At 41.5% G+C, this 21,484-nt stretch overlaps 1 protein-coding gene across 4 annotated transcripts in view; it reads left to right on the top strand.

Moving 5' to 3' along the window:
* Positions 1–12,244, top strand: part of Slamf1 (signaling lymphocytic activation molecule family member 1) — a 34,054-nt gene extending 21,810 nt beyond the window's left edge. For 2 of the 4 annotated variants that reach the window (XM_006496873.3, XM_006496872.4), the window contains exons 5-7: positions 3,355–3,428; positions 9,203–9,298; positions 10,633–11,647. In XM_006496873.3, coding sequence (XP_006496936.1) covers positions 3,355–3,428; positions 9,203–9,298; positions 10,633–10,683 — 221 coding nt within the window. In that variant the 3' untranslated portion in view covers positions 10,684–11,647. Of the gene's footprint in view, positions 1–3,354; positions 4,190–9,202; positions 9,299–10,632 lie in introns of those variants that run through there. The other 2 variants (NM_013730.4, NM_001360898.1) reach the window with 2 other exon arrangements.
* The last annotated feature ends 9,240 nt before the right edge of the window (positions 12,245–21,484 follow it).

The raw sequence follows: 21,484 nt of genomic DNA on the forward strand, positions 1-21,484 counted from the left end.
ATGTTAAGGCTAAGAAAGCAGATGGAGTTTCCCCTCTAGGCCAGCTAGCGAAGCTATACTGTTTTCCAACACATTCCACACGGTGTTCTGCTCAGCACATGGCTGAACTCTAAGGGAGCAGTACTTCCCTTCCCCCCACACTCTAAAGCCCACTTCCACCCACCATCAAAACACATATCCACCTTTTTCAGGCATCATTATGCCTTGCAAACCTGTGCCAAAATCTACATTCAGTTGCTACGCCCTCCACAAAATATTGCTCAAGGGATTCTGTTGGCAATGTCTAGTGGTATCTGCTCCAAAATGCCTCCTGACTCTGAAGAGTTTTAGGTTGGTTCCCATCTCCAGGGGAATTTATGAGTTAAGAGTGTGGGCATTGGGTAGAGTGCAGTGAGACAAATCCATAGTAACAACTGCTTGCAAGTCTGAGGCAGGATGATCACTCCAACCCATGGGTTCTAGATCAGCCCTGAGCTACATAGTGAGACCCCATCCCCAAATAAGCCAATGAAAACGTGGGGCTTTGGCCTGAGACAGCATTCAAATGCACTTTGCCACCAATGAGCAGGGTAACCAAGCAAACTTCTCACCATCTGCAAAGCAAGGATATTATCCTCTTTGTGGTATTGCTGTGGTGACTGGCACAAACCAATACACAGCAGCACCATAGTGGTTTTCCTGCATGATGCATATGTATACGCATACATCTATAAACAGGCACATCTCTTGATGTGAGCAGGTAAATGTTTAAGTCTTAAGGCTAGCAGAGAACTATGCTGGAAGATTCTAGAAACAGTACTAACAGCGGGTCTAAAGTACTTGAAGCTACAGTCACATAAGACAACTTCTTAGACACACTTTTAATCCCATCACTCAGAAGGCAGAGGTAGGCAGATCTCTTGAGTTTGAAGCCAGCCTGATCTACAGAGTGCGTTCCAGAACAGGTGAGGCTACACAGAGAAACCCTGTCTCAAAAAATAAAAATTAAAAAGAAATATAAAGTCTCTCGTTTTACAACTACAGTATAACAATGCTAGTGCTACCTTTAAGGCTAAGGACTAGGGCTCAGGTCTTTTCCGTAACATCCTAAGACTTAGCTGACTTGGAGCCAAGTTGAGCTGGCTCCTGGAATTCTGTTTCAGAACTGAAAACGAGGAGGATGGAAGAAAGGGTGGGATGGAAGAGACAGAAAGAAAATCTAAATTATCTCGATTCAGTGGTCTTTTTGATCATTTGGGATTGTCCTACCAATTCTATATTTCGAGGAGAGAGCCTGCAAGGTTGAAAGTCACTAAAAACTTGAGTACAGTTTCAATTTGTACCCCTGACTGTACCTAAAGGGGACTGGACAAGTAGGTCTAACTTTGTAAACTCTAGTGGATTTAAAATGAAAGTATATCTTATAGAAATACTTTTTACCCTCCTCCTAGCCCCAACCCTTCTGAGAACCTATGATCCCTATCCTCCCATTCTTACTGTTCCATTCACTGTGTGTCTGCTAACTCTGACTCTCTCTCTCTCTCTCTCTCTCTCTCTCTCTCTCTCTCTCTCTCTCTTTCTCTGTGTCTGTCTCTATGTGGCTCTGTCTTTCTATCCTATCTGTCCCTGTCTGTCTCTTTCTGTATCTTTCTGTATGTGTCTGTCTGTCTGTCTTTCTGTTTCTTTCTATATCTCTCTGTATCTCTCTCTCTCTGTATCTCTCTCTCTCTCATACACACACACACACACACACACACACACACACACACACTATTCACTCATTCACTCATTGAGATTAGAACCATTGAGCATGCTATATCCACAGAGGAAAATCACCCACTGACTTCGCTAGAATTCCTTGAACTTCCCCAGTGACTGCCCATTGTTTCCTCACCAAGAACCACACCCGAGATCAGTTCTTCCACCACACTCACAGCACAAGACTAGGCATTTCTCTTCCAGCCTTCTTGGAGTGTACTTCTTGGAGCTATTCTCTCAGCGATAGGCTCCCAGCTTTTGAAGAGGATAAATTAATCGACTTTAGTAACTTTACTCTAAAAACGATGGCTTCTTCTGGGCTGAGCTTCCATATTCGGCCTAGATTTTGCAACAGTTCCCTGCTAGTCCTCCACAGGTCAGGCCTTCCCACATGCTCGCTAGTGCATGCTGCATGCAAGAGGAGCAGTTCACTGTTAGAAAAACTATACACAGCATGAAAAGCCAAAAAAGAGAAAAACCTATAAAATATAACCAATACTAAAACTGTACCACCCAGTATTTAAACAAATTACTATTAAGTAATAGTATCTCAGTTTCACTGTTCACACAGTTCAAGTACTCGCCTGCCACTTGTGACTATTAGCCTACGCAGAGGGACTATCGGTGTTGTCACAGAAAACACTATATTGCCCAAAGATGGACATACAGGAAGCCTTTTAATTGATTACTTCTGGGAATGAAATGGGGTTGGTTAATGAGGGAGAAGGAGTTATAAGTTATAAACTTATATGTTTCTATCCTACTTGAATCTTTATGGTGAGGAGTTTCTTTGTAACTTAAAATGAAAAATTGAAGTGTTGGCTAAGAACTAAAATGTTTAACAACTCATTAACGTACAGAGACCTCAGGCCTTGAGCTAGTTTTCTATGAGTGTAAGAGTGGCAATGCTGAGTTGTTTTCTGGACACTTCCAAGTGGATCATCTCCCTATGTCACCATCCCACACACACACAGCAAGCTCTCCAGAAATAGATAGAGCTGTGAGTGAAGACAGCTGGAGAATAAAAGCCATGCTATAAATACTAAGCTGTGACCTCAGGAAACCTAGAACCCTCTTAGGAGAACAAATAACACACAGAACTAAAGATTAAAGCAAGGGAATATCACAACAAAGAAATGGCGCCCAAAGCTGGAAGTCACAGTATCTGCTCCAATCCTGGCACTTGCGAGGCTGAGGCAAGGAGGATTTTGAGTTTGAAGACAGCTTGGGCTGTAGAATGAGGGTAAGGAGTGAGGTAGGGGAGAAGTAGAAGAAGGAAGAAGAGGATGGAGGAGGAAGAGAGAGGGGCAGAGGTGTTGAGAAGAAAATGCTCAGCACATATTGGTCACTTGCTATCTGCTGGAGTAACTGATGTAGGTGCTTTGCAAGTGTTGTCTTATTTGGTTTCTATAGTAATCCTATGAAACAGGCATTTCAAATTCCATTTGCTAGATAGGGATAGAGGTCTAGTTACAGAGGCTGGGAACTTGTGCCTCATTCCTATGGCAGTGGTGGGGGAGGTGACTATACTACAGAGAGGAAAGACCAGACAAAACTGAGCTAAGGGCTCATACTGAGGACTAGAGGGAGGTAACCACTGTGTTTCTTTTTCTTCAGGTAAATCAAATCACTGCCAGCCACCAGTGGAAGAAAAAAGCCTTACTATTTATGCCCAAGTACAGAAATCAGGGGTACGTTCTATGCTCACCTTGGGGAGTGTCTGTCATATTTCGCACAGGATTTCTGATAGCTGCCTTGCACACAACCATGGTCCTGCAGGGATCTAGAGTAGATGAACTTAAGAAAGCAGAAAAGTCAAGAACAAGAGCTCCCCCAGTGTCACTGGACCCTTATATTGTTTGAACTTGTAGAAAACACTGGACAATCCAGTTGCCTGCTTTTTTGTAGTAATGAGATGAAGTTGTAAGAACATGACCTTGGATACTTTCCAGCAGTGGTATTCTAGATTGAGAACTCCTAGAAATTCTCAAACTTCCTTCTTGGAGTGTGTAGGCTTGGGGAAGGAGGGTGAAGCATGACAAAGCTATTGTGTACTATACTGGCCTGATCCAAATAAAGGCATCTGCAGAGTACAGTCAGGAACAGAAAAGGAATATCTTGCTAATTCTAGTCAGAGAGAGTTCAAATGAAAGATGACAGCATGTTGAATGAGGAATAGGGAAAAATGCGAAGTAACATGACCACTGAACTAAGCAGGGCGGGGATGGGGAAACATGAGACATGATGGATGGAGTCAGGGAACAGATGTGTCAGCAGCGAGATGGGGAGTTTACCCTGTTAACCTTGTTAGGCTTTGTTGTCTTCTAGAGGGTGGGAGGTTTAGTCCACAATCTGTCCATTTATAATGTGGGGTGAGCATATTCTTGAGTAAAAGTTATGAAAGTAAAAATAATTGTATAAGAATACAATAAATAAATTACTGAAGACCAGGAGACAGTCCTGGGTAAATTTCTTTCCACTGCCTGCTCATCCATAGACACCTATTGAGAACAAACCTCCATTTAAAACCATGAGAGGGGCTGGTGAGATGGCTCAGTGGGTAAGAGCACCCGACTGCTCTTCCGAAGGTCCAAAGTTCAAATCCCAGCAACCACATGGTGGCTCACAACCATCCGTAAGGAGATCTGACGCCCTCTTCTGGAGTGTCTGAAGACAGCTACAGTGTACTTACATATAATAAATAAATAAATCTTTAAAAAAAAAAAAAAAAACATGAGAGTTCCAACAGTACTCTCTTACCCAATGTGCACCTAGCTGAGTATGTCTTTTAGAATAAGTTTCTCAAGTATTATAAAACAAAAAAAGTAGCTTGCTTCACACCTATTGACCTACTTGAGAAAAAATTATCTTTCAGTTTGAGTCTTCTACCCATAAAACACCACCCACATGACCATTCCCTCCAGAACACCTCTGCACCACAGCCGCCCATCTCCTCTCCAGAGATAACCGCAATCCTTCCTTCTAGAAATATGAATTATATTTTTCTTTTCTTTTTCATTATAAAACAGAATTCATTAGTATTTTTTTCTTGCATCTGGTTATAAAATTCATGCATGTTTTTGAACTCTCCTTGGTTTATCAACTATCAATGTATGAACGTGCTATTTTAGGATATGTTTATCAAGTTAACTATTAATGGGCATCTGAGTTATTTCCAGTTTGAGGTCATTATGAAAATTACAGTTATGAAATGTATATGAACATGTCTACATGTTTGATGGGTACATGCTTCGAAGTAAATTTGCTGAATGATGAGAATATTTGGATTCCCCAGTTGACTGGTTAAGACCAAATTGTTTTTCAGAGTGGGGGTCAAATTCCTTTTCCAATAAATAAGTTTTAATAGTTTACATGCTAGCCAAAAATCGCTACTATCAGCCTTTTATTCATTCTAGTAGGGAGGTCTTACTATGGCTTTTTTTCCTGGTAAGTAACAACTTCTTATATGTTTATTGCCATACTAAAATCACCCGACTTTCAAATCTCTTACCCGTTTACCCTTGTATAAGCCAAAAGCCCATTTTAAAAGTGAGCCCTTTGGAGGTTAGATCCATATCATGTGTGGCTCAGAAGATGTACTGATAAAGAACACTTCTTAATGTCAGGGTAGAACAATCTATAACCTCATCCTTTACAGTTAACAGTTCTTATAACATGTTGGAGAAACTTTTCTCAGTCTTGGGTAATAAAAACACTCTTCCAGCATCTCATTCACATTTATTTGTTATATACCTAAGGAATATTTTTGAGTTTTGCATAGGAAGGGCTAAGTTTTCTTTTTCTTTTCCACATGGGTATATTCTATTTGTTATACCAACTGCCATGCCATGATCATTATAATTTGAGGTCCCGTGTATGTGTAGTTCTATTTGATGTTCTCTATTCTGCCCCATTGTGCACTGGCTGAACTGCCTTAATTGGAGATATAAATTGTGATATCTGATAAAAATGAGTCTTCCCATTTTGTCTTTTTCTTCAAGTGTTCTTGACCAATTTTGGTACTTCGCATTTGATAGATAGTCCAAAATCAATTTGTTAAACCCATCTCACCAAGTCTTACTAGGATGTTAACTAGCGCCAAACAGACCAATAAGGAGAGGAAACATCTTCATTGTTTTGAATCTTTCCAATCCTTTAACTCTTATTTAGTTTCTCTATGTGACGTTTTATAGTTTTCCAAATAATATCTTTCTAATTTGTTGATTGGCATTTTATATTTTAAAACATTATCAATATTACCTTTTTCAAAAATTTTAGTTCCTAGTTATTTGCTATCAATATATCAAAAACTAACTTTTGTATATCAACTTTGTATTTGCAACACTGCTGAACTGATGTGTAAGTTCTCGTATTTGTTTGTTGGTGACTTGGGTTTTCTCCAACACCAGTGCATCATCTCCAAAGAATTAGCTTTTTTTTCCCCAAACCACAGAGCTCCACCTGCTTTCCTTTGCCCTGTTTCACTGGCTGAGATTTCCCACATAGTGGTGACCAGACCCAGTAACAGAAACTCTCATAAGGTTCCAGACTTGGACGGAAAGCTTTTGCTATATCATCATTAAGTATACATTTTGCTTAAGTGTTTCTAGTATCCTCTTTTCCACATTAAAAATATTGTTGGGTACCTAGAGATTACTCAAAGGTTAAGAGTGTATACTGCTTGTTTTAGAGGACCTGGGTTCAGTTCCCAGTTTGACAGCTTACATCCACTTGTAACACCAGCTCAGGAGATGCAATGCCCTGTTCTAGCCTCTGCGGGCACTTGGTCTCCTGTACCTCTTCATAGTCAGTCTGAGCACCCCCATACACACACACACACACACACACACACACACACACACACACACACACACACACACATACATACTTAAAAATAAGATAAATCAAAAAGTATATTGGCAGGCTAAGCACAGCCTGTAATCCTAGCACTTGGGAGGCGATAGCAAGATAATGGCAAATTCAAGGCTAGCCTGGACTACGTAAAAAAGGTTTGAAGCAACATAGGCTACCTACCTGTCTCAAACATTAAATGAAAAAAGAGAGACTATTGTCTGGAGCTATTGATATAACTCAGTGATAAAGTACTGAGCATTCATGGAGACCAGGCTTCAATTCTAGTGCTGGAAAAGAACGAAAAAAAGAAAAAGAAACAAACAAACAAATGAACAAACAAGGAAGTTGTTATCTTCTATTCCTGGTTTTCAAGATAAAAACATGCATGACAAGCTGATGTTCTATTTTACCAACACTCTTCTCGCATCTGTTGCTCTAACCTTCCGGTTAATTTCCCCTCATTTATCTGCCACTGTAGAAGCCAAGCATATTTTGCACTTTGGAGTAGAACAAATTTAGTTTGGTCCTTTAAAAAACAGGGATTTTATTTCCCTGCTGTTTTAGTAACAGATTTTTTCCCTCCCCTCAGTTAGTTTCCTGGTGAAATTGGCCTGTCATCCTCCTTCCCCTCAATGACTTTGTGAGATTTGATATCACAATTATGCTAACCTTACAAATGGTCGAGGCTTGCATTCTTTCCCTCAAGTTGCCTGAGCAAATTATTACAAACTCAGTGGTATAAACAAGCAGAATTTTGTTTACATCAGTTTCAGAGACCACAGATCCAAATCAAAACTGACAACTTGGCGGGACCACAGCCCTCTGTTATCTGTTGAGAGACTCCTTTACCTCAGTGTGATCTGATGGTGCCAGGCAACCTTCAGCTTTGGTTGGTTTGTGGTTGTACCACAATTTCTGCCTCCATCCCCACCAACTTTCCTGTCTGTGCCTCTGCCTTCTCCTTTCCAGCTCCTAGGACATCACACACTGGGTGCAGGGCCCACTCTGATCCAGTGACCTCACCTTGATGTTCTGGCCTTCTCCACACCTGAGGAGGTCTTAATCCCTCACAGTGAGGGGCACACCACATTCTAGTGGTGTGTGTCTTTTGGGGGCTGAACATCAGCTCACCAACGGATGCAGTTTTCCCTATAATTCTCTGGAATGTTTGGCTGGAATTTATCATATTTCTCCCTTCATATATTTGGCAGAACTTATTCGTGAGAGTCTCTGAGATTGGAGTTTCTTTGATAAAGGATTTTTTTAAATTATATTTTTATTATTCCATTTTATTCTCTGTTGCATTAGTAATTAAATAACTATTTTCTTTATTTTTAGTGGATACTCCAGAGATTATAAAATACATCCTTAACTTCCTATTATTATCCTCCGGTACAACACTTTAACTACACTACAATTTTGCGTCTTGATTTATATTTTATTTTGTTGTTTTTAATTTATATGTATGTTAAATATATAAAACATCATAATTACTTTATATATCAATATGTACAGACTCCTTACAATTTCTTTCATTTATGTCTATCATGCTTATATTATCATATCATTATAATGGTAACAGAATTATTCAAAAATTAGCATTTTTCTTTTCATCATAATTGCTGTATGATATATAAACAATGTAATAACAGCCAGGTTTCATGGTTCATGGCTTTAATCCCAGAAGCCTGGGGCAGGAGGATCTCTAGGAGTTTGAGGCTAGCTTGGTCTACATATCGAGTTCCAGTCTAGTTCCATTTCTACACAAGTGAGACCCTGTCTCAAAAAAGCAAAACCAGAACAGAACAACATAGAAAACTAAAGAGCTGTTGCATATCCTGTAGGAACCTCTCCAGAGCTTATCATGGCTCCTCCCTTGTACAGTCACTTCAAGGGTTTGCATTCACAAGGAATATGCTGAAATAAGTTATACATCTGATGCTGTTCCAACTCCTCGAAATGTAAAAGTCAGCAACCCCAAATGAAGACAGGAGAAACGAAATCTGCTCACATTGCTAAAAATTCTGTTTAAAGTAACTCCTTATACCTAGGTAAAAATTCTAAAGGGGAATTCAGCAGCACAGCTCCAGCACAACTCCGGTGGTTTTTATAACACTCTTTTTCATAAACTTTCCCCAATGAACGCAGAAAGTGTGAGTTACTTACTAAAGCCGTTCATTCCTACATCTAGGTCTGGTCATGCTAAAATTCTCCCAACCAGGAAGAGAAGTAAGGGTTGCATTGTGAATAAAAGTTGATTAATAAACTGTTTTTATATGATCCCTGCCCATCACATCCCTAGTCAGAAATTCTTGATTAAATTAAATTTTTCTCCAAACTAAGAAATGTGTGGCAATTTTGGTAAACTTTTTTTTTTTTTTTTAAGAACTAACAAGGACTAAGTTGCCTTGGGCGGTTGTGAGCCCTGAGAGATAACTCAGGGAGTGGCTACAGTGAACTCTGGGGAAGTTTGGGAGGATTCTCAGCAGGGAGGAAGTCAGAGCAAGTGTCTTAGGAGTAGCCTTTGAGCATGAACTGCTTTTCTGTAGGGCAAGTTGGATGGGACCCAGCTTTTTGCTCAACTAATCTGCTTTCTTTACTTCTTGTGTAGCCTCAAGAGAAGAAACTTCATGATGCCCTAACAGATCAGGACCCCTGCACAACCATTTATGTGGCTGCCACAGAGCCTGCCCCAGAGTCTGTCCAGGTGACATATCTCTGCCTCTCCTCACTGAATGTCTGATAAGAGACACAGAAGGAGGGGAAGAAGGATTTTATTATTTATCTTATTTTATTTTTGAGTAGAGATGAAATGAAACAGATTGGGAAGTGGTGGACCAGGAAAGTGGGCTAGATCACATGGGGAGCAAGGAGCAGCTGCAGCCAGAGTTAGTAAAGACTTACACAAAACCCTTCATTCTGACTCACAAGCTTTGGGTCCCTATCTACTGTCTAGTATCCCTCTGAGAGTGATCCAAGAACCACATCTAAAAGACCTGTCACACTTGTTAAAAAAACAATGAATGGGTACCACTTCTCTCATCCACATCTGGATTTTACTAGCCCCTATAAAAACTCAATAATCTAGACCTTTCTTGGCTTCTCCAAACTATACCCTAGGACTGACTATAAGTTGGAGTAAGGGAAATGGAGAGGGAGAAAAGAATTGCTGAAGAACTCAGTAATGGTTATTGTTGGTTGTCAGCTTGATTGGATTAAAAGGTGCCTGAGAAGCTGATAACGTCCACCATTGGATGTGTCTCTGAGGGTATTTCCAGGGGCAGTAGATGGGGAGGGTTCTGACCTGATTGACAGTTTCCTGATCTACGATGGCCTCATAATGCAATCAGACTGTTAAAAGGTGGAAAAGCCGGGTGGTGGGGCCTCATTGGAGGAAGAAGCCCACCCATGGTGTGTCTTTGAAACAGGATAGATGTTGCTCTGGTTTCTTTAGGCATCCTGCTTTGATGTTTCCTATCTCCCATGATGTGAGCTTGCTTGTCATTTTTCTTTGACTCTCCTTGCCCTAAGGGAAGTCTGTTAACCATTTCTGGATTACTATGACCAAAGTACATAAGAGAACAACTTTAAGGGAGATTTGTTTGGGCTTACAGTTTCAGAGGATTCAGCATATTATGGTGGGGATCACAGAGCATAGCATGGCATGACAGAGGTCCTGATTTAAGAGTTTCTTCCAGAGGAGAGGGAGTAGAGGGAGGGAAGAAGAGTGAGAGGAGGAGGGGTGGAAGAAGAAGGGGAGGGAGGGCAATGCGAGTCTTCAGATAACTAGGGACAAATCTCTCTCATTTCTCCCTTGGCACACTTATGCTTAGAAGAGAGATATAACCACACTTGCAGACAGGCACTTGGAGACCCAAGTGCTGGCTCTAGGCAAAGTCCAGACAATGGCAGACTGTAAGCCTGATGCTGTGCTGCGGAACTCTAAGCCTTTCCTCTCCCCAGGGAATGCTTGCTGCTTTGTTGCTTTCCTGTGAAACTTCTCTCTATTCCTTCACCCACGAACTTCTACTTTGCCCACAGGAACCAAACCCCACCACAGTTTATGCCAGTGTGACACTGCCAGAGAGCTGACCCATATACCCAGTGAAAGGACTTTTTGAAGGAGGATAGAAGAACCAAAATCCACACTGAACTGGACCCCGGGTCCCAAGTTCTCTGTGACAGAAACTGCACATCTGTAACCTTCTCCAATCAGTTCCCTGGTGACGGATCTGCACAGGCGTGCTTATGAAGTAGATGAGAAGTGAGGCTTCCTGGGCATGCAACCTGCTCTGCTGCTGACACAGATATGAAGCAGAGATCCCGTGGTACAGTGTACCATCTTTGCTGTAGCAGATAATGTGGGTTTAGGCATCTCACTCTTTGCTGGACTGGATAACAGAACTCAAAAAAAAACCAACAAGCCAAAGACATAGACTCCATCTCAGATGGCTGAGCACAAAGTATAAAAGCCATTTTGGCTCTCTGGACTTTATTCTGGAAGCTGATCCTGATCACCTCAAGGCCAAGGGCTCCATGCCTCAGTTTCTCTCTCACCCTCTAGATGAAGAGGGAACAAAGCATAAAGAGTGAAATCCTTGTTGTCTGAGATCATTCTATAAACGAACTGACATTTTATTTGCAAAACTCAAGCTAGTAATTCAGTAGACTTGAAGATGATTTTAGAGCCTCTTATGCTTCAAACAACAGAATGAAATCCATCCAATGTTCTTCAAAGTGTGGTTCTCTGATTAAGTCAAAGCAACACTGTTTGGCAATGCTGCTGTAAAGTTGCCTGGAATACTCAGAGGAACTTGTCCCAGGGAGGTTTTTTTCACTTCTTCAAAGAACTTTTGAATTTAAGTTCTCTGTTTATTCCCTTGAGCAAAACTCTGGAACCTCAAGAGTCTCTCTCCGTTGGTTCTGAGGCCATTTTATAGCCTAGGCCTCCTGTGGATCTACATGTGTATCACCCACTTCCTATCTCACTGCATACCTCTGTGTAGTAGTAAATTTAACCTCAAGTAGAAAATTAAATTATTTTGGATGATCAGTTCCAAATGATTAGATGTTTAGTCTCTTATAATAGGATGTAGGTAGAGTCTATATAAAGTCCTATATTCTTCACGTTGTCTGTCCTCAGAGAGACCATCTTTCAACCTATCTTCCTTCTTGCACAACTTTGGCAAATACTTTAAAAATAACCATTGTGGAGATGGGGAGAGGTCTAAATGGATAATAGTACTTGCTTTGCAAACATGAAGATCTGGGTTCAAACTCCCAGTGTCCATGTAAAAAGATAAGTGTGGTTGAGTGTGCCAGTAACATAGACACAGATAGGTCCTGAGACTTTGCTCCCTAGCCTTCCCAGCCAGGCATAAATGTCAAGTCCCCTGAGAGTGACAGAGGAAGATACTCCCCCCACACACACACACATACACGCACAGTGATACACATATACATGCATACAAAAAAAAAACTTATTGTAACAAAGAACACCAACTGCCTGGCTCAAAACTCTCATGTCCCATTACTCTGTACCTTTCTGTATTTAGATAATTTACAGTGTGAGTTCTGCTGTTCCATGTATCCTATTTGTGTTACTAACTTATGTCAAAGTATTTCTAATTATAATCAACAAAAGCTAACTTTGGATTTTTTATGTAAGAAGGAACTTATTGAAACTATGTCATTTGAGTCAAATAACTACTAGGATATACTGAAAAACCTTCTTTGTTAGGTAGGGTTCTCTGGAGTAACAGAACTTATAGATTGAATATGAATATACTATATATAAGAGTAAATTACAGGCTGCCGTTAAGCTAATTCAACAATGGCTGGCTGTAACCTGAAATTTCAAGAATCCAATATTTTCTCAGTGCATAAGCTTGGATGTCTCAGCTGCCCTTCAGTAGATGCTGGAATCTCAAAGAAGTAGACTCTAATGTCAGTGAAAGAGTGGGTATGTTAGCAAGACAAGGGCAACCAGGCAAAGAGCAAAATCTTGCTTCTTCCATGTCCTTAAAAAGCTTTCAGCAGAGGTTTGGACCAGGTTAAAGTTGTATCTTCCTGTCTCAAGATCCAGATCAAAGACATATGTCTCCCTGCATTAGATCTGGATCAAAGGTGTGTGTCTTCCTACCTCAAAGGCCCAGACTAGAAGTGGATTCACCCAAGCAAATATAATCTCTCACAGGTGTTCTCCATTTCTGGATTGTAGTTCATTCCAGATGTAGTCAAGTTGACAGCCAAGAATAGCCATCACTTACCTTCTCTGAAAGCAAGGAGGATAAAGGAAGAATAGACTGTGGCTAGGACCATGGCTAAAACTGGTACCCTAGGGTCTATGATGTTGGATGCCACTGTTTTGTGACCATTGTCTACAGCACTAGGCATAGACTCCATCCCTGCCAACTGCTTCTGCTGTGCTTAGTGACATGATAATAGTAGTTGTCATTTTTTCATTGTCCACCACCAAAATAACTGCCCCCCTTCATCTTTTCATCTCCAGCATCTAATTCAATGTTTGATGCTTCAAAATGGTCAACCCTAGGTCATATATCCACATCTCACATTTCCAGGGCAGGTTACAAATTTGCTATCTGGAAAATTCTACTTTTGCAGTGGCTGGTGAACTCTATTTTTATAAATTAAAAAGTTCCGCAAAGAGAAGCAAGACTCAGGTACCATGCAAACCAAAAAAATATTCACTACATACCCTTGTATAATTTTAGACCAAAGAATTTTCTTTGAAAATATCCTATATGTACAACATCTTTTGATCTTATCCATCCCAACTGCCTTCCTACATGTCCCCTAGGAATCTACCAACCCCTTTACCTTCTGACTCAATGCCCTCTTTTTTATTATTATTACACTATTAGTAATAGCCCTCTGAGTCCAGTAACCATGTGAGAACGGGTGTGGGATCATCCACTAGGGCAAGGGTAATCTATCAGTGGCCATGTGCTCTAAAGAAAAGTAACTCCTCCCTCAGCAGCCATCAACTGTAGGCAACTCATAAGGATGGGGCTTCAAGAGATCACTCTCACGATGATGGAATTTTGACGGGCTTGATCTTATGCAGCTCAAATGCAGACAAGCACAGCTGCTGTGTGTGCATCAACTATATCTTGTCTGGAAGACTAGCTGTCTAGTCTTAGAACCATAGAGCTACTTAAAACACACATGTATAGAGCTAGGAGTTACAAGATCTCATTCATTTACTGCAATTAAGGTGGCTCTATAAGATCAGCTCCTAACACTTGGGTTTTTCTTGTGGCCGAATTTTACCTGATGAAGATACAGAAAACAAAGAGAGGAGATTGTACCCTCAAACTTTCCTGAATCCCTAGGCTGCAAACCTCACTGATGATGGGAACTTTGTCTTAGAGGTAATCTTTCCAGCCACCCAGCCAGCCATGCTTGGCCTTTTTTCTTTTTTTTTCCCCTGCAATCACACTCCTGGTTTTTAAGGGAGATGGAAGAGTACCCTTTCCAGTACTACACTTGTGTACTTACGTCAGTCTTCCCGAGAAGGCCCTGAGTGAGTCAAGCTCACCTTTCCCTTAGGCTGACAGCATTGGAGAAGAGACTGCGATGTCAGAATTCCCCATGTTGCTTTTCCAATGTTGTTTTCTTTTGACCAAGCATTTCTGAATTCTGCAGAAGTCAGGAGGAACAGATCCATTCTCAGTTTTAAGAGACTAAAGCTCTGGTGCCTGGGTGGAGTCCTCCCATTCTTTAGGAGTCACACAGCCTGTGTGTGGTGGTTACAGAGTGCACATGTTGCTGGGAAGACATTGGGTGCTCATTCCCCTCCTAACATGTATAGTTTGTTTACTTTTTAAACAAGAACAGAGGTTTTCTATGCAGCCCAGATGAACTCCCAGTCCTCTAATTCAGCCTTCCAATGGCTGGGATTATGAGTATGTGTTTATAGTTCTACTTGTGAGAATTTAATAAAATTCAGTCAACCCACCAGGAAAAGCTCACTTCAGGTTTGCATTTCTTAGCATAGCGATGAGGATGGATATGTGTTGCAGCTATGTCCCCGCAGCCTTATCGGTGAACACCTAAGGTGGCTGCTTTGGTGAGATGAGCTGAGAGGTTTTGCTTCCCCAAGAGAGTGGACAAGAGTGAGCCCAGGGCCTCTCCCTCTAATAAACCTGGGATCCACCTTCCTCACAGGAGACAGAACTGTGTCTAAAGAGTGTTGGACTTTTGTCATTGCCACAGTAATCCCCTTTGCTGAATTTCCCCCAAATTCCCCTCAGACAGAAATCTGGAGCTGGACATCTTGACTGACATTTGGGTCTGAGTAAATTTTTGTCACGATGGATTATTCTGTTCATTTAACAGACCCACTACCACGAGCACAACCTCTATCCTCCCTCTCTATGACTGAAGATATGGTGTGAAGCCCTGAATTTGAACCCCAGCAATGAAAAAAATCAGTGTCCCCAGGGCTTACCAATTTTTGCCAAGTGGGAAAATTATCCAGTTGGGACCAACTGACCCCTGGACCTTTACTTAGCTTCTAATAAACTAAACAGGGTTCTCGAGAGTAACAAAACCTATAGAATGGATCTCTCTGTCTCTGTTGCCATTTATGTCTCTCTCTTCCTCTATATATGTATGCCTATATATGTGTGTATATGTACATATATACATATATATGATTTATTAGTATTATTTATGGGGTACAGTCAAGCTAATCCAACAATAAAGTTCAAGAGTCCAGTAGTTGCTCAGTCCACATGGTTGGATGTCTCAAGCTGGTCTTCAGTAGATGCTGGAATCCCAGAGAAGTGGGCTCTAATGCTGTGAAGGAATGGATGTGTTGGCAAGGCAAAGGCAACCAGGCAAAGAGCAAAAACTTCCTTCTGCCATTTCCTTTATGGGTTTCTAGCAGAAGGTGTGGCCGAGATTAAAGGTGTGTCTTTCCTCCTCAAAATCAGGATTAAAAGGGTGTGTGTGTGTGTGTGTGTGTGTGTGTGTTTTCCTAACTCAAATATCCAGATTAGAAGTGGATTTTCCTACTTCAAATTAAGAAAAAAAAAAATTTTTTTCACAGGTGTGCCCTCCATCTGGGGGTTTTAGTTCTCGATATAGTCAAGTTGACAACCAGAAATAGTCATCACAAGTCCACCCCATGTCAACTTGACACAGAATTATATCTCATTGTCACGATTAATTTTCAAATGAAAACAATAAACAGATCATAATAATGCCTAAACACAATATAACTATCATATGTACAGTCCCAAACACACTATATGTTTAAATAGGTCATAATTACACCTAACATGATATAACTACCCCTCATGTTACCAGAAACATTATAAATTTAGAGTAGGTGGCAATGTCCCTTGAGAGCCATTCTTTTAGTATCTCAAACTGAAATTATGATAGTTACCAACATGTTCTGTGACGTGATGTTAGACCACGTAATAAAGAAAGTGATGAAAGGAAGCACTGATATCTGTACAAATGGATTCTTAACAAAAGACAACAAAACCACTCATGTCTACTGTAATCCTTGTTTCTGCAGCACATCGCATGGCCTTACCTGGTATTTATAACTACCTTCTTCTACTACCTATTCTGTATTTCCTCCACCCTAGGCAAGAACCTCATCAGGCCTTGACTCTCTTCTTGAGGAAGCGACCCATCCTTCATTCCTGATAGGTCTGTGCCCTTTGCCATCCTGCCTATTTAGGCTGTTGTAGTTTCCCATTGACTTTAATCACAACACATAGTAGCCCCTAGAAATTCCCTAAAGGATCTCCTGTAGTCCAGATAAAATTTTTCTTACCTCCATTGTAGAAAAGCAATCCAATTTTTCCATGGTAATCTGGGTCAATCATCCCTCATAACACTGTTACTCCTTCCTTAGCCTATTGGTTTAAGGGCATTAGAAGCCCAAAGTGGCTAGGGGGTGGGGGAAGGTGTCTGAACTTCAGTTCAAGGGAATATTTGTTGTGACTCCTGGTAGGAGCGTTCCTCCCTCTGGAACCAAAACTTCTAGACCAGCAAACTTAAGGTCAAAGTCACAGGAACAGAAAGCAAAACTTTTCCTAGTGGGTCACCAGGGGGGATAGTGAGTGAAACTATTCTTTTTTCCACCCTGTGATTCCTGTACCCAATATATTGGACACTGATTCAAAGTATATACCGCCTTCTGTACCCAATATATTGGACACTGATTCAAAGTATATACCGCCTTCTGCAGAACGCTGCTTCATCCAGCCCTCTAGGCTGCTGCCACCTAATTGGCACCCTAACTGTGTCTTTAAAAGGTCATTCCATTATTCTATCAGGACATATGATTCAGGGAAGTGGGAAACATGATAAGACCAGAGGATTCCATGACTGTGGACTCACTGTTGGTCGTACTTTTCTGACTATGAAGTGAGTTTCTTGGCCAGAAGCAATACTGTGTGGAATACCATGACAGTGGATAGGGCATTCTGTAAGTACACAGGGGGTGGTTTTGTCAGAACCATTATATTCAGGAAAGGCAAGTCCACAGCCAGAATAAGTATCTGCTCCAGTAAGGACAAAGTATTGTCCTTTCCATGGAGTAGGTAGTTCAGTGTAGTCAACCTGCCACCAGGTCACTGGCTGGTCACCCTAGGGAATAGTGACATATCTTGGACTCAGTGTTGGTTTCTGTTGTTGTCAAATCTGACACTCAGCAGCAACTGTATCCAGGTCAATCTTGGTGAATGGGGGATTCTGTTGTTGAGCTCATGTATAACCCTATCTCTGCCATGTGGTCCCTTGTTCGTGGACCCATTGGAAAATGACAGAAATGGCTTGAGAAAAGGCTGACTGTCCACAGAAAGGGTCATTCTATCTACTTAATTACTGAACTCCTCTTTAGCTGAAATCATCCTTTGATGAGCATTTACATGGACCACAAGTATCTTCACATCCTTAGACTTTTTTCTTCCCCAGATGTCTTCCTCACCAGCTTGCCAATCATGCTATTTCCAAGTTCCTGACCATCCAGCCAATCCATTGGCTACAGCCCAGGAATCAGTGAGCAACTGGCCATTTCTCTTAACAAAATGTAGGATCATATGTACTGCCAGAAGTTCTGCCTGCTGTGACAATTTCCCTTCACCAGTGTCTCTCAGAGCTGTCCTAGAAAGGGGTTTTAATAAGTAAATTTGACCTAGTCTTTTCTTCCTCAGTCAGCTGATCATGAGGAACGCCCCATGGCTACAGCCCATGGGCCCAATTAAACCCATTATACTTAACTTGTCCAACTGAGCAGTAGCATCTCTAGCCCTAAGGTCTTGTCCAAAGAAAGGGGCTACCACAAAACTCTTCCAATGTGCTGGCTCCTCTCTCACCATTTTGCATTTTACAGGATTAGTGAAGGTCATGTCTTCTGGGCCTTCCCACTGTGAAGTATTAGGTTTTACACTACATTTTCACTCTAGCATTAATTTTTTCCTGATCCTTATGATCCTTCCACCAACACTACACCAAGGGATATCACACATCTGCAACTCCTTTTCAGAGGCCATCTTTTAACAAATGCTTCAGCCAATCATTCAAATACATTTTAGCACCTTTTCTTTTTAACTTTGCAAGCTTCCATATTAAACCTAAACTCTCTACTCTGAGAATCTATATGAATAAACCCAGCCTGATCTAGTTTTATGTTCCTTCCCACCATTATCCCACACTCTTAAAATCCATTCCCACATATATTCCCCAGACTTCTGCTTGAATGAATTGCAAACTCATTAAGCTCTTTAGTAGTTTAGTGAACCTCCTCACGGACTACACTTTCTACCTCCTTTCTAGGAGCATGCTTTAGACCTATTTGGCTATAGGTCTAAAGGCAACTATTGGTGGGTCCTGAAGGACATCAGTATTGTCTAGCCTGGCATATTGTCAGAGAAAGTCACCACCACTTGGTTAGCAGACAATGAATAATATCCTTAAACAAAGGTGAATATGGCAATATTTCAAGGTGTGGGACACAGGGTACTACTTCCTCAGGTGAAACAAACCCTTGAGAATGTGAAGGTTCAAAGCTCTCAGCTTCAGTATGATCTTCATATATACCCCCCATCCCAAGTTCCAGGTTCCTATTCTTTACTAAGTAGTGCCCCAGTTCTATACCAGTTAGTGCCCTTACTTTAACCACTGACACACCCCAAGCAAGACTTGAATATTTACTATAATTCATCCAATCATAATGAGGGCTATGCAATTTGAGCTTTGTGGCTGTGGGGGAGAAGAATGGATATCCTAGGAAGGCGAGAGCAGCCAGGCAAAGAGCAAAAGCTTTGTTCTGCCTCGCCCTTTCCAGGTTTCCAGCAGAAGGTGTGGCCCCAGTCAAAGGCTTCCTCCTCAAGATCTGGATGAAAGGCATGTCATTGCCCCCAGCTTGAAACATCTGGTTTAGAGGGGTGTATATGTGTGCATCTTCCTAACTCAAAGATCAGATTAGGAGTGGATTTTCCTGCTTCAAATTAAGCAAACAATTCCTTCATAGATGTGCTCTCTATCTGGGAGTTTTAGGTCCAGATGTGATCAAGTTGATATCAAGAATAACCAATACACACCTTCAGTATTACCAAGGTTCTCAAAGTCCTAAAAGCACCCAGGTGGCTAGAAAGGAAGGAAGGAAGAGAGGGAGGGAGGGAGGAAGGGAAGGGAGAGAGAGGGAGAGAGGGAGAGATAGAGGAAGGAAGGAAGGAAGGAAGGAAGGAAGGAAGGAAGGAAGGAAGGAAGGAAGGAAGGAAGGAAGGAAGGAAAAAAGAAAAATTGATGGAAAAATAAAAAGAGGGGTCACCTTGGGCACAGAGTCGGCGGACACCCCCAAGGTCCCCTAGAGGACTCTCCATGAAATCTTAGGACCACCAGTGAGTGGAACACAACTTCTGTTCCAATCCAATCGCACACGCGGGACCTGAGACAGCATTAGGGAAGCAGAAAAGCCGGCCTGACCAGGGTCACAAATCCCTTCCGGTCATTTCCAGCACCAGGTCACCTGGGCGTGGAGTCTACAGACACCCCTAAAGGTCCCTAAAGGACAGCTTCTGAGGCAGATCCAGTTTCGGGCTCCAGATATCCAGGCACCTTCCCTGCCAGAGGAGAGGTGTCCGCCCTGCCCAGGAGGGCTTTGCTGGAGCACCTGGGGGCGCCATCTTGGTTCCTGGATCCGTCTGAGACTAGTCTGTGCAGGCAAGAATATGGACTACAGAAGCTAACAGCTTCTGGGACAGACCAAAGTGACACAGCTTCTGGGACAGGCCCTGTTTCAGGTCTTCATCTTCTGCCAGGAGGCAAGTCTGAATGCCAGATATCTGTGCACCTTCCCTGTAAGAGGAGAGCTTGCCTGCAGAGAGTGCTCTGACCACTGAAACTCAGTGGAAGAGCTAGTCTCCCAGATCTGCTGATAGAGGCTAACAGAATCATGAGAGGAAGAAGCTCTAACCAGAGACAACTATAACACCTAACTCCAGAGATTACCAGATGGCGAAAGGCAAACGCAAGAATCTTACTAACAGAAACCAAGACCACTCACCATCATCAGAACTCAGGGTTCATGCCTCGCTCAGTTCTGGGCACCCCAGCACACCCAAAAAGCTAAACCCGGATTTAAAAGCATACCTCATGATGATGGTAGAGGACATCAAGAAGGACTTCAATAACTCACTTAAAGAAATACAGGAGAACACTGCTAAAGAGTTACAAGTCCTTAAAGAAAAACAGGAAAACACAACCAACAGGTAGAAGCCCTTAAAGAAAAACAGGAAAACACATCCAAACAGGTGATGGAAATGAACAAAACTATACTAGACCTAAAAAGGGAAGTAGACACAATAAAGAAAACCCAAAGTGAGGCAACGCTGGAGATAGAAACCCTAGAAAAGAAATCTGGAACCATAGATGTGAGCATCAGCAATAGAATACAAGAGATAGAAGAGAGACTCTCAGGTACAGAAGACTCCACTGAGAACATCGGCACAATAATCAAAGAAAATGCAAAATGCAAAATGCAAAAAGATCCTAACTCAAAACATTCAGGAAATCCAGGACACAATGAGAAGACCAAACCTACGGATAATAGGAGTAGATGAGAATGAAGATTTTCAACTTAAAGGGCCAGCAAATATCTTCAACAAAATTATAGAAGAAAACTTCCCAAACTTAAAGAAAGAGATGCCCATGAACATACAAGAAGCCTACAGAACTCCAAATAGGCTGAACCAGAAAAGAAATTTCTCCCGACACATAATAATCAGAACAACGAATCTACTAAATAAAGATAGAATATTAAAAGCAGTAAGGGAAAAGGATCAAGTAACATATAAAGGCAGGCCTATCAGAAACACACCAGACTTTTCACCAGAGACTACGAAAGCCAGAAGATCCTGAACAGATGTTATACAGACACTAAGAGAACACAAATGCTAGCCCAGGCTACTATACCAGCCAAACTTTCAATTACCATAGATGGAGAAACCAAAGTATTCCACAACAAAACCAAATTCACAATTTATCTTTCCACGAATCCAGCCCTTCAAAGGATAATAACAGAAAAAAAAAATACAAGGACGGAAACCACATCCTAGAAAAAGCAAGAAAGTAATCCTCCAACAAACCTAAAAGAAGAAAGCCACAAGAACAGAATGCCAACTCTAACAACAAAAATAATAGGAAGCAACAATTTTTTTTCCTTAATATCTCTTAATATCAATGGACTCAATTCCCCAATAAAAAGACATAGACTAACAGAGTGGCTACACAAACAGGACCCAACATTTTGCTGCTTACAGGAAAAAAGACAAACACTATCTCAGAATGAAAGGCTGGAAAACAATTTTCCAAGCAAATGGTCTGAAGAAACAAGCTGGAGTAG

The sequence above is a fragment of the Mus musculus genome, chromosome 1 (assembly GCF_000001635.26).
Source record: "Mus musculus strain C57BL/6J chromosome 1, GRCm38.p6 C57BL/6J".
NCBI classification, from domain to species: domain Eukaryota; kingdom Metazoa; phylum Chordata; class Mammalia; order Rodentia; family Muridae; genus Mus; species Mus musculus.